The sequence below is a fragment of the Cynocephalus volans genome, chromosome 12 (assembly GCF_027409185.1).
Source record: "Cynocephalus volans isolate mCynVol1 chromosome 12, mCynVol1.pri, whole genome shotgun sequence".
In the NCBI taxonomy this organism is placed as follows: Eukaryota; Metazoa; Chordata; class Mammalia; order Dermoptera; family Cynocephalidae; genus Cynocephalus; species Cynocephalus volans.
In genome coordinates this window covers 79,092,629-79,109,348 of record NC_084471.1, presented here as the reverse complement: position 1 = coordinate 79,109,348, position 16,720 = coordinate 79,092,629, and the positions used below count along the sequence as shown (strand labels likewise).

At 32.5% G+C, this 16,720-nt stretch overlaps 1 protein-coding gene across 7 annotated transcripts in view; it reads right to left on the bottom strand.

Moving 5' to 3' along the window:
- The window catches only part of KIF21A (kinesin family member 21A), a 146,927-nt gene that overhangs the window by 52,958 nt on the left and 77,249 nt on the right, over nucleotides 1-16,720 (bottom strand). For 4 of the 7 annotated variants that reach the window (XM_063115509.1, XM_063115510.1, XM_063115513.1 and 1 more), the window contains exons 8-12: nucleotides 12,938-13,133; nucleotides 12,362-12,551; nucleotides 11,763-11,826; nucleotides 6,534-6,737; nucleotides 1,015-1,053 (exon numbers count right to left, since the gene is read on the bottom strand). In XM_063115509.1, the coding sequence (XP_062971579.1) occupies nucleotides 1,015-1,053; nucleotides 6,534-6,737; nucleotides 11,763-11,826; nucleotides 12,362-12,551; nucleotides 12,938-13,133 (693 nt within the window). The remainder of the gene's footprint in view (nucleotides 1-1,014; nucleotides 1,054-6,533; nucleotides 6,738-11,762; nucleotides 11,827-12,361; nucleotides 12,552-12,937; nucleotides 13,134-16,720) is intronic. The other 3 variants (XM_063115511.1, XM_063115512.1, XM_063115516.1) reach the window with 1 other exon arrangement.

Genomic DNA, 16,720 nt, shown 5'->3' with positions numbered 1-16,720 from the left:
GAATATAAGTATAGAAACTTTAGAATACTATATAATATATGGAATATAATTATGGAACGTAAATTATAAAATAATCAGAAGAAAACAAAAATTTTTAAGCTTTAAGATGCTTAAAGTAAGATATTCATTTAACTAACTACATAGTAAAAGTTTTCAAGTTCCTATTTTAAGAGATGAATTTCTAAAGTGGTTCTTCTAAAATAGTTAAATATTATTTTGAAATTAGTTTATTTTCTTAATCATTTTGACTATATAATATAAAGACTTTAGAAAAATCTATCAAGGAAATTTCTGATAAGAAGTAAAATATAACTTGACCCATGTTTAAATAATTATAATTCCAAATCAGTAAAACGAAACTTTATATTATCTAGAATTCAGAAATATGCTTCAAAATTTTGCTCAAGTTTCAAATGGAAAAAAAGAAACTATCCTGATTTTGAGACCCACTACAAATACATTTTCAAAGCAAAAATTGCTTTTCTATTTCAATCTTGATACTGTCTTATAAATCTTATCTGTAGTAAGGCCACAGTTTCCTTTTGCTTTGTTGCCATTTTAACATTGTTTTCCAATAAATAAGAGAGGAGAGGCCCACCATGATTTAGTATGTGCTACAACAAAATGTCAATTCCCACTTGCTCACACGTTTCTGAAAGATAAAGACTCACTGATTTTTTTATAAATCAAATAGTGGGGTTTAGAGGGTCATTTTTAGACTACAAAAGGTAAGTCATTCATCACAATTATGGTAGTTTATTTTGAAATCACATAAAATTGCCTGAATTTTAATTCAAGTAACCAGTGAAGGTTTTACTCTTCAAAAGTACTTTTTAAAAAAAATTTGTTTTGGTGTTTTTTTTGTTTTTATAAAATCATCATTACTTTTAGGAGCATCCAGCTTATCTAGTCTGAAACAATCTATAATTCTATAACACATTTCCTTGTGAATGGCAACCAAGTATTTAAATGACATTTTTTATTAAAAAAAAAAAACCTGGGAAATATTCCAACCTTCTTTCTTCTCGATTGCTTTCCTCAAGTTTCTGTAGCCTTCAAAATCACGAGGCACAGTATTGGAAGGCCAAGCCAATGAAGGACAAACCAGACAGTAAAAAGCGAAAGTGATAAGAAGGTAAAAATGACACATGAGCTTGAAGACTTTAAAATAAATTTTAAAAGATATCATCAAAGGACAATACACAGTAAAAAGGCAATACATTTTGTATGAATAAAAAGTTAAGTGAAAATCAAGCAGCATTATATCTAAGAGTATACAGACTATCAGTTTAAATTATTCAGCAGTAAAATGTATAGTTTCAATTTATATAAGTTGATAAGTAGTAGGAGTGATTGGATGCCATTGCATTTTTTTAGTCTGAAATGAATTAATTTTCTGATTCAAAAACAAAAAAGCCAACTTTCAATGACATTCTCTTCTTTTTAAATATTTACAGAAGACCTTTCCATGGCATCATTAAAAGAAGTTCATAAAGTAATGCCTTTATACCATAATATGAAAATACCACTAATACTACATACTATGATACTACTTTTGAAAATTTATTTTCTGTTTTAATTACTACATGCAAACATCACTAAATCTAAAGAAATAAATAAATCTTATTTCAAAATTATACACAAAATGGTATTATAGGCAAATGATATGATTGTTATGATATCAGTAAAAAAAAAAACCCTACAATTTTATTAATTGAAAATAAAATCTCATAATGTTGGGATTAAAGGTTTTATTGTGCTAATTATTATAAACTAAATACCAAAAGGGCATATCTAAGGCAAAGGTGGCAAAAAAAAGTGGTGGGGGGAGGAGAGGGGACTTAGTACTTTCCATTAGTAAAATTGCTCTTTAATCAGAAAAGTATAAGAAAAACTATAAATATGTAGTTAAACACTTTTAAATATAATTTAAAGAACATTAAGTACACAAACTTGAGATCTTTACCAAATGGAATGTACTGTATGCCAACATTTGTCATGTAGACAAAAAGATAGATGTGCTAGGCTCTGCTTAAGCTTACAGCAATCTTGATATTGCACACTTCTGCTCACAATCCCAAAAATAATTTTAAGAGTCATCAATATTTTAAAATGAAGAGATTGAGTCTGATGTACGAATTATTTCATCAAGCCAGTTATTCTCATTTTTATTTTATAATGTATGCTCACATGCAATTTTTTTGTTGTTGGTCTGTGATTGTTCTTCAGTCAACTCATACACTGCTATTACAAGACTAGCAATCTTTCAAGAAAAAAGTCTACAGAGTGATATTCACCAGCGATCACATGGTCCAATATAGTAATTTAAAAAGGGAAAGTAAAGCTACTGTCTAAGAAATCTATGTTTCTAGAGTTTCAACCCAACACCACTAAATACAAATACAGTGCAGTCTGATGTATGAGTGAAGATTTTTATATTGCACGTCATTTAAAGCTAGATATCCAAAAATATTGGATATTTAATGGTAAGTTTTCTTTATGCATATGCACACAAAAAAAATTACATCTAATCTAGGCTTATACTTTTGATAATAAACTATAATGACTACTTGGTAAAGAGCCCAAATTTTCTATTTTCAATATAAAGAATTTTTGTTTACCTTATGCAAGAGAGCAATATTAAAATGTACGGCTGAAATGAGCTAATAAGTAGATAAACTTTAGATGCCTCCCCAATTGCCTCTTTAAAACACATTGCAATCAATAGTTCAAAAAGACAGTGGAGGCGCAGAGAAACAACTAATAATCTGACACCTCTCCATAATTTAAAGGAGTTCAGTTTTTATTTCATTTAGCTCCCTTACAATGCTTCTTCTATAATAACCTGGTTAATAGGATATCCATTATCCTTGATTCTCCCTTATTTTCTTACTGTCTATATCTTTGGGTTATTTTACAGCTCAGGGGGAAATAAGCCAAAAAAGGTAGAGGAGCAAATCTTAAAACCCTACATATTAGCCATTGCTTATAGTTCTTGTAAAGAGTTTGATGCAGAAGAGAGTGACACTTTCATGTAAAGTAAGATTTGAGGCATGCTCCTTGAACACAAATGCAGCTTTTGGACATAAAAATGACCCAGTTGCCACTCTTCCTACCAACTCTTACATTGTTGGAGGCTCTGTAGCCACTACAACCAAAAATCAACACCACAGAATAAAGTAAATTTAAAAACATGAGGCTTCTAAAGAACTTGTAAATTCAGTGGAAAGGAAAGAGAGCATCTATGAGAGCCAGGACAGCTTAGGAGAGCTAAACCCAAAGGTCAAGCCCCAGACAGGTTTCAGAAACTCCCAGCCAAAAGAGAGTAAAAAAATCTTTCCTACTCTGCTGATTTTTTTTTTCTTCATTAGGTTATGATGTCTGAAATTTTGCTGTTTGAATTAATGTATCATCTTTCAAAGCTACAAACATCCCTAGAAAGGAAGCTTATTGATTATCAGTCATTTCCACTGGTATGAATTCTTTTAGTCAGATGGCTTTGCTCCCGAGTTCGAATTTAAGAGGACGAGAGAAGTAGATAATTTTGAAATTGGGAACACCTCAGAGTAGGGCAGAATTACATGAGAACTGGATAGAATAAGGGAAAAACTGATCAAGGCAGCATGTGGACACATAGAGGTCAGTAAGAAATGAATGGCTAAAGCAAAAATTCACATTTTTTTCCACAAGAATTGGCCTACACCCATTAGAGGGGAAAAAAAGTTTATTTTCCTCTCTTTTGCCTTTTCCTGGCCCCTTCTGAACTGTTCTTATCACACTTTAAAATGGGCAAAAATCATCTCATGTGAGTGAGCTGGGAAATCTGGACACAGTGTATCTATAACACTTACTACAGAAAGATTAATACCATGTTCCAGACGATTAATTTTTAATTGAACCTACTGTATGTGTAAGGTTGAGGAGAAACCCATATTTTGCAATGCCCCTCTGATAAATAAAATAGATAAATATGAGGCACGTAATGCAACTGAACCAAAATCAATACATCCGAACAGTAACTATTACCTCCAAGGAGCTCCTGGGGAAGACTAAACACTAATTTTATTACAGCTGCTGAGATTCTGAACACTTCTGGAACTCTAGGTTTATTGTTTGTTTTGTCTGTTTGTTTGTTTCAACCTATAGTAAATCCTTTGGCTAAAATGAGAGCTTACCTACATATTTAAAATAGGAATTTACGTTATATACAGCTAAAAGTCATTGGGATTTAAGTGTGATGAACAAAATGCTTTATCAAATTGAGTAAAATCGTATTGGTTTTCATTTTCTAGCCTAAAACAACATTTGATTACAGTGTGTAAGCCAAATTCCATTAAATTCTATAAATTTTTATAAGTAGTAATATAAATTCAAAAACTGGCTCTAAATGCTTTTACAGTTATATTGTGTCTATAGTACACAAGAAAAATTTTCTAGGTTCACAAATTACACAGGTGCCAGTACTTCAAAGATACACTATATCATGTGTGTGAAAATGCTTTATAAAACTTTTTTTATAAAGCACTCTATAGGAGTATTAACTTTTAGGAAGTATTAATTTGTTTTTCTTGTTTAAGTTGTCTTTCACTTCTTATCTAGCTTGTTCTTTTTTTCTCACAAATATTTTAACTTCAATTATATCACTTTTTGATAACTTATTTTACTCAGTTGGATTTTTATGTTTAAATCCAGTTTTTTGGTGAGTTCTTATTAGTATTAAAATCTACTACTCTTTTTATCATAATAATTATTACAACTACCATAATCACTGAATTAGTCACAATTTTTCACTTTAAAATAACTGCTGTTTTATTTAAACTTTGTTCACCTTAGAATAGATAGGAATTACATAATAAAGCAACAAGGACAAGTCTTAATGGAAAAGTGTTTTTCCTTTAGTACTGCTTATCTGTCAAAAGTGCTTATTATTATGCATTATCACAAAAATAAACTGAATCAAAGGTGTTAATTTGCAGCATCTATCACCACTATAAAAATGTCAAAAACAGCCTAAATTTCTATTGGGATCCCTATTTATTTTTCATTATTCATACTCAACAGGTGATTAGGGCAATATCTCTAAATTTACCTCAAAAGGAAAGAGCTGAAATCAGCTTATGACCTTGAAAAATAACTCTTGCTTTTACATACTTATTATTCATGAACACAAACCATCTTGACTTTTAAAAACAAGTCATACCGTTTGACATCTTGACCAACTACAGAATTGGATTTTACAAGTAAATGATAAGTCATGTGCAAAAGTTGCATGTTCATTCAAGCAGTATGTTGGGTAACACTAGTTTTGATAATCCTATGATCATTATTTCAGTTTTAATTGCCCTCCAGAAGGGGAGAGCTAATCATTATACAGTTCTTAATTCTGCCATAATCAGTTATCCATGAAAAACACCTATTAAGACATTAATATCTCAAGAAGGCAATTTCAGTTGCAATGCCTCCTAATCATTAACGTGTAACTCCTTGTTTTAACTATTTTAATCATTCTTTTTTAATTCAAGGACACAAGCAGAGTTCATTTAAAGAATTTAGATTTCCAATAAGTTTGATTAACTGTCTGCTCAAGAAAGAAATGCCTGGTTGCCTTAATAAATTTCTAACTAAACTGAGCAAAGCCACACAGGTAGACTAAAAGTCAACAGTAATTCTACAAAGTGCTCCCCGTGTAACAAACCATGTGGCAAATAAGATGACTTTACCTCCTTTTGAATATCTAGCCAAAAATGGTTAATTTGACAGGTATGTTCAAAATATATTTTCAGGAAGTAATTTGACTGCACCATAGAATTAATGTGAAAACACATAAAGAATTTATGAGTATTTAACCACTCACACATCACAAGTGGTCAAATTATCATTTTCTTCCTCTTGCACCCAGTTGATTTCAGAGGGAGATAGTGTCATTATCAGGATGCAAGGAAAAAGAAAGCCTAGAACTGTGGTGACAAGCTGAGTAAGTCCTTGTTGGAAGATTCAGAAAGCCTGAAATTGCATGAATAATTTTCACATAATCAAATTAGAAGCCCTGCAGAAAATAATTATACAAAATGACATTAAATGACATTCTGATGGATTAGTTTAGCCTTTAGTCAAACTAATTTAGACAGAAATTAGAATATCCAAGAGACTACTTAATTTCATTAGAAGATGGAGGGAAAAAGTGAAAACACTGAGTTGGAATGGTATAGCAAGCTTTGCAAAAAAGCAAGATGAATGGAATGCAAAAGCAGCTATTTGAAGAAATAACAAAATAATTTCTAATAGTAATTTTACCTTGTCATCATCTAAATAAAATGCAATACCATACTGATATAATTAAACTTACTTTTCTTCCATGTAAGTAGAAATAAACCATTAAAAAGTGTATTGTTGTAATTGCCAGCTTACTTAAATGATTTATTTCATTTATTAATATGCTTATGAGACTACGTATACTCATTGTAATTCCAAATTAAAATAATACCCTGAAGAGAAAAATAGGGGTTCATATAGCAGTGATTTTATAATACTACCTTTTTTTCTTCTTCTTTTCTTTTCTTTTCAGCTTCTCTAAATCCTTCTTAGCTAGATCTATAATTTCAATGGTTTCTTTGTCTGAGGATAGTATAGTAGGAGAGAAAGCTGACGATCCACTGAAATACGGTGATCTTGCTGTGGCTCTTGTCAAGTTTTTTCGAAGGTTCTCATTCACTGCTTCACTTTCTAATAATTTTGCCCTAGTGAATAAAAACAGATTTAAGTGGGGAACATTTTTATTGTGGTAAAAAATAAATAACATAAAATTTACCACTCTAACCATTTCTAAGTGAATAGTTCTGCAGCACTAAGCACATTTACATTGCTGTGCAACCATCACCCCATCCATCTCCAAAACTTTTTCATCTTCCTATACAGAAACTGTACCCATTAAACACTAACTCCCCCTCATCCCTTCTACCCCAGCCCCTGGCAACTACCATTCTACTTTCTGTCTCTATGAATTTGACTGCTATGGGAATAAATAGGGAACATTTTTAATTAGTTGCTTTGCATGCTAAAAAGTTTTCCAAAATGTATTTCAACATTGCTACAAGATACAGTTTTTTAAAAAATAATGTGCTCACAAACATTAATGTTTAGGACATTTTTTTAAATTCCCTGATTAAATAATTATAAGTTTGAAATCACACTCTTAGTACTCAAAAGAATTCTGTATCTTCAGATGCCAGTGGTAATTAGATTACTTGAATTCCTGCCAGTGGGTACCAATTGTCCTTGCTTTGTAAACCCACTGTTCAAACTTAAAATATACAGGCAGCATGGCCCCTTCCTTTCAGTTTATCATTCATCACACAATAATAGCATTTACACAACTTTTCAAGAAACTGTCAGATTTGCCCCTAACTGGTTGAAGACATCTGGCTCCTGAATATGGCGTGGGAAAAGATGATATCTCCAAGGAAACCTGAGTTTGATAATTGAAAACATTCTTTTGTTTGCTCAAGCAGTCCTAATAATGACCAGAGAATAATGTACACACTGTTAGTAATATGTGCAAACACAGAATGATGAGATCGTTAAAAAGCCTGAACTTTTGAGACTAAAAGTGATTCAGAGAGTCCTCTAGGCTAGTCCTTTTACTTCCATTTGATTTTAAACCATCAAGAACAAAATTACCTGCTTCTACATAATAGATTTCCAAGGTTAATTTGGCACAAGAGAGATTGAGACAGGGCTATAAGAAACCACTACCTATCTCTGTCTTAACACTTTTGCCATATGTTCAAATGTTTCAAAGGAAAATGATACATTATTTGCAACCACTAAGCTCTGGAAAGCAGAGTAAGCTCAGTGATTTTTCATGGTCCACCAGAATTATTCATGATCCTCTTGAAACCAGCTATATAGAGAGTATGCATACATCAGTTAATATATGTTGCAGGTCAATGTCCTATACATTCTTTAATAAAATTGTTTTATCTGGTGTCATATGTGAGCAGAACAACAATTACAGTGTTTTACATGGTTAAATAGCAACATATGAACTAAGTTAATTAAATGACTTTAAAATTGTTTTTAAAGAAAATTCTGAATTCTTGCTATCTGATTTCTGAAAATCTGCTGTCATTTTCTTTTAATCGATAAGACAACCCAGGTAAAAAAAAATCTCAGCTTAACTATAAAAGTCAGAGCCCATGATTAAAGCCTGGGTACATAACAAAGAATGCTAATAATGAATGCAAATATAATAAATCAGCCAACAATAAGGACCCGCATTTTAATTGGTTCCTTTATTATATAATAATATAATTCATAATATAATAATAAATGGCAACTTGAGTTTTTTACCTTATTTTAAAAGCTTACATTTGGTAGGGGCATATTCAATGCTTTTTCAATCCTGTTGCTAATAAAGGCTAAAACCTTTAGGGCCTCCTTCCATAAATCCCATGCCACATTAGCAAAAGCTGCTTTTTGTATGGGCTATAGAGAGAACAGCTCTCGCTTTCTCTTTCTCTTTCTTTCTCTCTCTTCCCATTCACCCACCCACCTATCAACCCACTTGCTGCTGCCTGCATTTCTTTTAATAGGAGACTCAGTAGTGAGGCATGAGTAGAAGTGCACAGACTTCTTGGGAAGGAGCAGATTGACGACTTGCATCTCAGCTGTCACTTTCTGGATCTTGGGCCATCAGTCTCTAAAAGTCCCCATTGTTCCCTCTGTAAGATGGAGATTCTTGTCTAGGGTTGTTATGGTAAGTGATGATATGTTGAACTTAATATTCACCTCACTGATATTGTTTTTTATAATAATAAAAATATTAAATAATTAAATAATTTAAAATATTAAATAAAAATTTAAAATAATAATTATTCTTATCAAAAAGTTGGAAACAATACAATTATCTAATATTAGACGATTAAATAAATCAGTTACAACCATAAGATAATACTATATGGAGCCACACAAAAATCATTTTAGAATATTATTCAATAACATTGAAAAATGCTCATAATCTATCACCATATTTCAAAAAATAGATAGTGAAGCAACCTATACACTGTGAAGTCAATTTTGTTGAAGTATGCATTGAAAAAATATTGAAAAGGTATGCCAACATGTTAAGATCAATTCTTGGAATGGAGGAAATATGGGTGATTTTAAGTTTCTTTTTTTATACTTTCCTATATTTTAAAAAATTTCTACAAAAATTTTCACCCTGAAAAAATATAAGGATTAAAAAATTAAAGTGATTTGTATTATTTCACAAATAATGTGACATGTAAATTTATTAAAAAGTAATATAATTATATGATAAAACAAAATAGAAATATTACCAAGAGGCAATATATCAATATAAATTTGCATTAAGTTTAAAAAACTGTGAATAAATATCTTCCTGAGACTAAGTTTTAATAGAAATATGAATTAGAATAGTATTTAGTAGACAACCAAAAACTCGGCCCTAAATAACAACACTTTAGACCTTTACAGTACCTTTCAATTTAAGAACTTATACATCCTGTTCTCTGATTTGAGCCCCATAATAACTATAAGACTAGCAGGTATTATCTTGTTCTTACGGATAAACAAGCTAAAGCTCAGAGATGTTAGGTAACTTGCCTAAGGTCACATACCTTATTAATAAATAGAAGCTTAAATTTCAATCCAGGTAATCCAATTTGAATTCAAAGTTAATTTATGCTTTTCTATATGTAAATTATTTTTATATTGTAAATTATAGTCCTGGGATTCTAGAAGACTACTCCCCAGGGGTGTGACACACATAATTAAAGAGCCATCAAAGAAAAGTTGAGAACCTGGAACAACCTATTAACCTCCACCAGGAAAAGATTTGATCCATGATTGAATTCAGGGTTTATGAGTCATCTCTGTTCTCTAATGGCTTAAGGAATGTTTTTGACTCAAGACTTTGAAGAAGGAAGGTATTAGATGCTGCTTTTAACCAATAGAAGGAGTGGAAATGATTCAGGCAGAGTTCTAGGAAATAACGACACTAGACAAGCCATTTGTCTAATAGTGAGATCAAGACTAGGGACAGCCTTAGAATAAAAGGGTAGAGGAGAGGAAACAGAGCACAAGAACCAGAACATGCAATCAGCCTTAACAATTGAAAAGAGATAAAGAAAAGCAAGCTAGAAACAAGAAGAGGATCATCAGGAATAAAAAAACAGAGATATCAGTTGTGTCTCAAGGAATAGTAAAAATGGGGTTGACAAAGTGAGAAAAGACTGGTCAGAGAACAAATTTTTTGGCAGTAGGCAAGGTAGAAACTGCAAAAGGTAGAAAGCTGCTGAGCAGAACCAGGCCACAACACCCTAAAGGCCTCTGCCAAAACACTAAAGTATGAAAAATTTTATATATATGCATAAATATATATATATATATATATACTCATACATATATATTTATACAGAATAAACATATATGGCATATATATATATATATATATATATACAGAATAACAATTGTATTTATTTGAGTAATTTTATCTATGCCACATCAAGATGTTTTCTCATTTGTTTTTGTTTTTTGAAACACTTAAGCAATCCAGTGTACGTTGTGGAGCCAGAACAGTGGAGACAGTACTTGCCACAGTTTGAGAACCTCTAGAACAGCTCAGAGGAAGAGAAGGAAAAAGAGAACACAAATACAAGATGGGTATTAGGATAGCTGTGAAAAACAATCTCCAAGACCGGCCCCATGGCGCACTCAGGAGAGTGCGGCACTTGGGAGTGCAGGGGCGCTTCCGCCCCGGGTTCGGATCCTATATAGGGATGGCCAGTGCGCTCACTGGCTGAGTGAGGTGCGGACGACACCAAGCCAAGGGTTGAGATCCCCTTACCGGTCACAAAAAAGACAAAAAAAAAAAAAAAGAAAAATGATCTCCTACTTGGTTATTTTCTGCAAATAGGTGGGAGGAATGAGATTTGAGTTACTTAGATGCTCCCCATGGAGGTAATCGCAGTTTTACTTCAAGAGAAAATAGCTCAGCCATCAGGGAAAACGATGGGACCTGAAAATATCATAGAAATGACTTTCTTTCCCATCCCTATTTTCCCAGTCTGGATTCAATAGTCTCCTCTCACATTCCTACACCAAGCATGGGCATTCCTTTTACTAAATTCTGTCATTCCACTTACTACATATGACTATTTATGTATGTTGTCCCACCTACACTGTGACCTCTTTATGTTATGCTTGCCCCAGCCCATGGTATGGTGTTGGCATATAGTGAACATTTATAGCATGCTGCATGAAATGTGAACAGATACACCAGAGAAAGGCAGGCAAATTGGTAGGGATACAGTGATTCAAACATATGGAAAGCTGAAGAAGTTAAAGGAACCAGGAGTAAGAGAAGATTGAAAAGATTGAAGATGACTTGTAAATATTGATCTATTCCCAAATGGTGGGGGAAGAGGAACAGGGAGGAAAGGCACCACAGATAACCTCAATTATGCCTGTCCTGTATGTTGGGTTAGGTAAGCTCCCAAAAAAGGGTATAACAGTAAGAGTAGGAGGACAATATGGGAAGATAACATGGGACAAGAAGTGAAGAAAGTAGTTTGGAATGTGACATTATGGGAAAGGCACGTACCTAGTCTTCTAAAGTTAACCCGACCAAAGGGCTGAAATATCTCTTTGAACAGCTGCTCAACAATAAGCCCAACAAGTAAAAATATTACAACATTGCAAAACCCAAAACAAACACACGCATATATGAACATGAACTATACCTGAGATCCTCAATTTCTTTGATATAACTGTGAATCATATTACTAATCTCTTCATTCCCTTCACCTGCAAGACAAAACATAAAATTTAAAATTTCCTTTAGGGCCGACCCCGTGGTGTGCTCGGGAGAGTGTGGCGCTGGGAGCGCAGCAGTGCTCCTGCCACGGTTCGGATCCTATATAGGGATGGCCGGTGCGCTCACTGGCTGAGCGCGGTGCGGCCGGTCACAAAAAAGACAAAAAAAATAATAATAATAAAAATTAAAAAAAATAAAATTTCCTTTAAATTAAGACTTCAACAAAACAGGAGAAAAAACAAAGTTTGGAAACCAAGTGATAATTCTTTAAAACACAATTCTTATAGCAAATTTTCTACCCGTAATTATATAAGCAGACCATAACACAATGTGATACAAAGGACACATTTTGTTTATGTAAGAATTTATTATTTTTAAGAAATTAGATATTTAACATAAAATCACATATTGCATATATACAGACTGGCATTTCTACTTTGACTATTCTAAGTAATTAATGAATACAAAGAATGTTCCCTGCATTACGGAAGTTAATCTCTTACTCATCCCACCCTACACACATACCTGCTCTGGCAAGAACTTGGTTGGCTTGATCACTAACAAGCTGTGTGATTCTTGTCCTCAACACATCAACCGTCTCTTGCATGGCTTTAATTCTTACACGCAGGTTATTATTTTCAGTCTGTAGCATAGCATTCTCATGAAACATGTCATTGATGCTTTCTACACCCTCCTCGTCAATTATTCTTTTACCCTAGAAAAGGAATATTTCCTGTTGATTGAGGAATCTTAAATACACAAGAGTTTTGTTTAAAGATACTCTGGGACTACACAATTCTACTACCAAGAGCCCTTTTATCTCACCAGCCTCTAGGCAGAAGAGATCCTTTCCCCTCTACTATAACCCTTCATGGTGCATTTGTCACTAAAGAAATTGTCTGGGTAGGAAGACATTTAAACAAGTGGTTCATTAGGGTAGATGGAACATCATTAAAGACTACTCAAAAGGAAGGCTAGAGAATCCTACTTCCAAAAGAAGGCCACATGAGACTCCAGAGACAAAAATGTGCAAGTTGTCACAAAAAAGAATCACCAGCCTTAGACATATCACTAAATGCAAGGTCAAACCCATTAGCTTACTGTTTTGTACTCCATGAGTTCCATCTGAAGTCGTGTGATCTCACTACGGAGTGCATTGATTTGCTGACTAGCTCTGTCCTGATTGACCATCACCTTGTTCTTGATATTTCTAGCTCGATTGGCATATTTCAGGGTATTTAACGTTTCCATAAAATCTCTGTCTGAAGGGCTGACACATGCTATCATGATTGTTTGGCTGAAAGTTACAAACAATAATTAGATTTAGAGATAAAAGCAAACACAATACTGAAATCATTATGAAATTCTTGCCATTTAAATTCCTGCCATCTTCTCTTCAAGATACCAAAAGAATGACACTAAAAACTTAAAGATAAAAGCAAATTTAAAATCCCCCATGCTTTAAGACTATCTTAAAGAAAAAGATTTTGTTTACTTAATTTAAATTGGTGAAAATAAATTTATATTATCCTTCTTTGACCAATAATATCTTGAGAAAGTACAAGTTCACACATTTATTTCTCACCTCTTTACAAAACAATTTTTGAAGCATTTGTACACACTAATTCTAAAATTAATCTAACAAATATGATAAACTAAAAATCAAAAATCATTTTGTCATTATTGACTTATTTCAATATTTTAAAATTTTCTTCCATTTATTTAGTCACCTGCATTCTGACTTTTGATGTCAGCAAAGAATTTTACACAAAATCCAACTACACCCAAATGAGAACAGTATTTAGTATATCCTTATTGTTTATAATACAAAACATCATTGTGATTAAATGATCAAAGTTTCAGAGTTTCTAGCCAAATTATACAGGAAATGTGGGAAACATTATCTTAGAAATATGACTTTATGGTCATGATATATTGCTTTCCCAACCAAAGAACAGAGTAGTGAAATGCTTAGTATGCCCCAGCTATTATGTCTGTCAATGAAACAGACATGAAGATTCTAATGGGGAGTCATGAACTAAAAAATGTATATGAACTACAGTTAAGGAACTAATTTACCTGTCCTGGTAGGAAATCAATGCCTATCAATCCTACTCTATAGCCTCCTAAACAGTCTCCAGCTTCCACTCTTGTCTTCCTCCAATAATCTCAAAACAACATTCATAGGGACTCTTTTGAAAGAGGTTCTATTCTATACCTTCTTCCCTTTACCAATTCTTGCTCATCCTTACTTGCCCTCACTCTTAACATTATTCAAGAGTCAACCAAGGTTTCATCTAGTCTAAGAATCCAACCCTCAGTTTGGCTGTACCCTTTCTCTCTGCTTCCTCATACTCTGTGCATATCTCCTTTTTATTCATTGTGGTACTAGTATTAGTATTAGTATTACATTGAAATTTTATAGACCCCCAACTCTTAGGCTCTACACTTCCAGACAACAGTGTCATCAAGTTTTATTCTTGTACATCTAAACATATAACACAATATTTGGACCATAATTGGTGATTAAAAATTTTTGCGGTGTGTGATGTGTATATCATATTTATTGGGGTCAGAAAGTTAAGATAATTGATGCCTTTTTATCTCTCTCTTTTGATGAAGAAGACAAGGTAATCAAGGTAGAGTGAGGATTATGGATGCTGACTAGAGAACTAGCAAATATAAATGTGGTTGTACCAGTGCAGTAGCAGTCTGCAAATTATTTATTACTGGTCCACAGTAAGTACACAAATTGACAGTAAGCATTTTAGAAACTTTTACAACATTTAAACTTCCTGTAGTCAATGAACACAACTTCTTAAATAGAGTATAGACTAGTTCAAGTGTTTTCAAACTCACAGGGTGAGTCAGAAATGTGGCAAACTGAGCACAGTCATGAGCAATATTAACCCACCACCAGCTGGAGGGTGGGACTTGCCCTTCACAAATATTTTCAGGAGCAGTAGGATCAACGGCTTAAAAAGAATGGTGAAAGTCAGAAATGAGAAGAGTTGGCTGAGGTTGACTATATAGAGAAAAGGTCACGAGTTAAAGAAAACCCAAAAAATACAAATTTCAAGAATGATTCTATTTATGAAAAAATTACAGAAAACATTAAAACTGTCTATTTTTAAAGTTCACATAAAAAACCACAACTTTGTTTTAGAGTAAACTATATCATTTCAATATATTGTGTTACATATTATATATCTTAATATATTAAGATATACATCTGGAAGGAAATACATAACAAAGTTAGCAGTAGTTAGTTATAGGTACAGATATACAATTAATTCTTACTCACACTGTATATTTTTCTGTATTTTCCAGAATTTTTTTTACCATAAACTAGTTATAATGTTATATTAAACATTATATATGTATAAAACCCAGTTTGGTTTAAAAACGAAAAAAAAAAGTCACTAAATTATGCACATAAGCATATGAGGCTTGTTTTTAAAAATGTCTTCCATCAAATTTTTCTTTTAAACTTAATTTGCATAAACTTCACAAAATGAAGGTATTTTACTCTCCAAGACTTATTATACTAAGTACACTGCTTTTAAACTAGAAGTTCAATCCTAAAATTTTAAACAGGAATTGAGGTACACAAGGATGGAATTAGAAGGTGTCATCACCTCTGAGGGGTTACCACCCATTAAGGAACCGGGAGAGGAACATCTGAGACTACTTAACTGTAGCCTGTCTAAAACTCAAGTGGAATTTAAGACCCACCGAGAAAATATTTTAAACCACTTACAGGGCAATTCAAAAGTATTCAAAAGTATTGAAACTTGTAAGGGGAAGACATTTATCTTATCTGCTTTGTTGCATAGTTAAGAGATAAATATAGGAAAGTGCTTCAATTTAGAAAACTTGAAAAAAAATTATTTGGCTTAAAAAACAAAATTTTCTGTTGCTATAGTAAGAACCAGATTGACATTGAAGATCAGACTAAGAATATAGAACCAGAGAAATACGCAACAACGGATTCAAAAAATTGTATCAATACATGGGATATGCTGCAAGAAAGAGTATTTAAGACTAGGCCAACATCACATAAAAGGAAGAAACATAAAAATCATACTGTTGAATTATATAAAACAAAACTTAATTTCTAAATCAACCTGATTTCAAACCTAAATAGACTTGACACTATCCAAAATTATTTGAATAATATTGTTCAAAGAGAAAGTTTGCAAGTTTAATTACCAGATCACTGTACAGAATCTAATGATCTTTTCAGTAAACAGAATTTGTTAAAACATTGAAAACACTGTTAAATAGATTCTCTGTGGTTGTTTGTAACTTGTTGAATTGTGCTATGAGTGTATTTAAACACCAGAAGTATTTCCACTTGTAAATCCAACATTTTGATGTTTCTAGATGGGAATGCATTAACAAAAGGATGTGTTTAGCTGATGAAACATCAGAATGATGCATAATATTGGAAAGGAAGAAAATCAGTGATATTGGCAAAGTTAATAACCAGCAAACACCCTATATTGTATTTAATTGACATTTTTAAAAGTTTTTCCAAATAAAAAAATAGTTTGAATTTTTAGGAGACTTGTAAAAAAAGTGTCAATAATATTTAAGTTAGTTTGTAATTACTTAGAAGTCAGCATAGAATTTTTTTAACAAAATTGTATTATACATCTGCTATGTGCTAAGCATTAAAAGCAAAAAAACAATGGTACGGTAGAAAGACCACATGCTATGGACTTCATACAGGCTAAGTGATCTTGAATAAATTACCTAATCTCTCTGGATGTCAATTTCCTTATCTGTAATAGAATGACAGCACCTACCTAAAGGAATGTTGTAAGAATTACAGAAATAACAACATACAAAATGACTCATGCATTTTAGATACTTAATAGT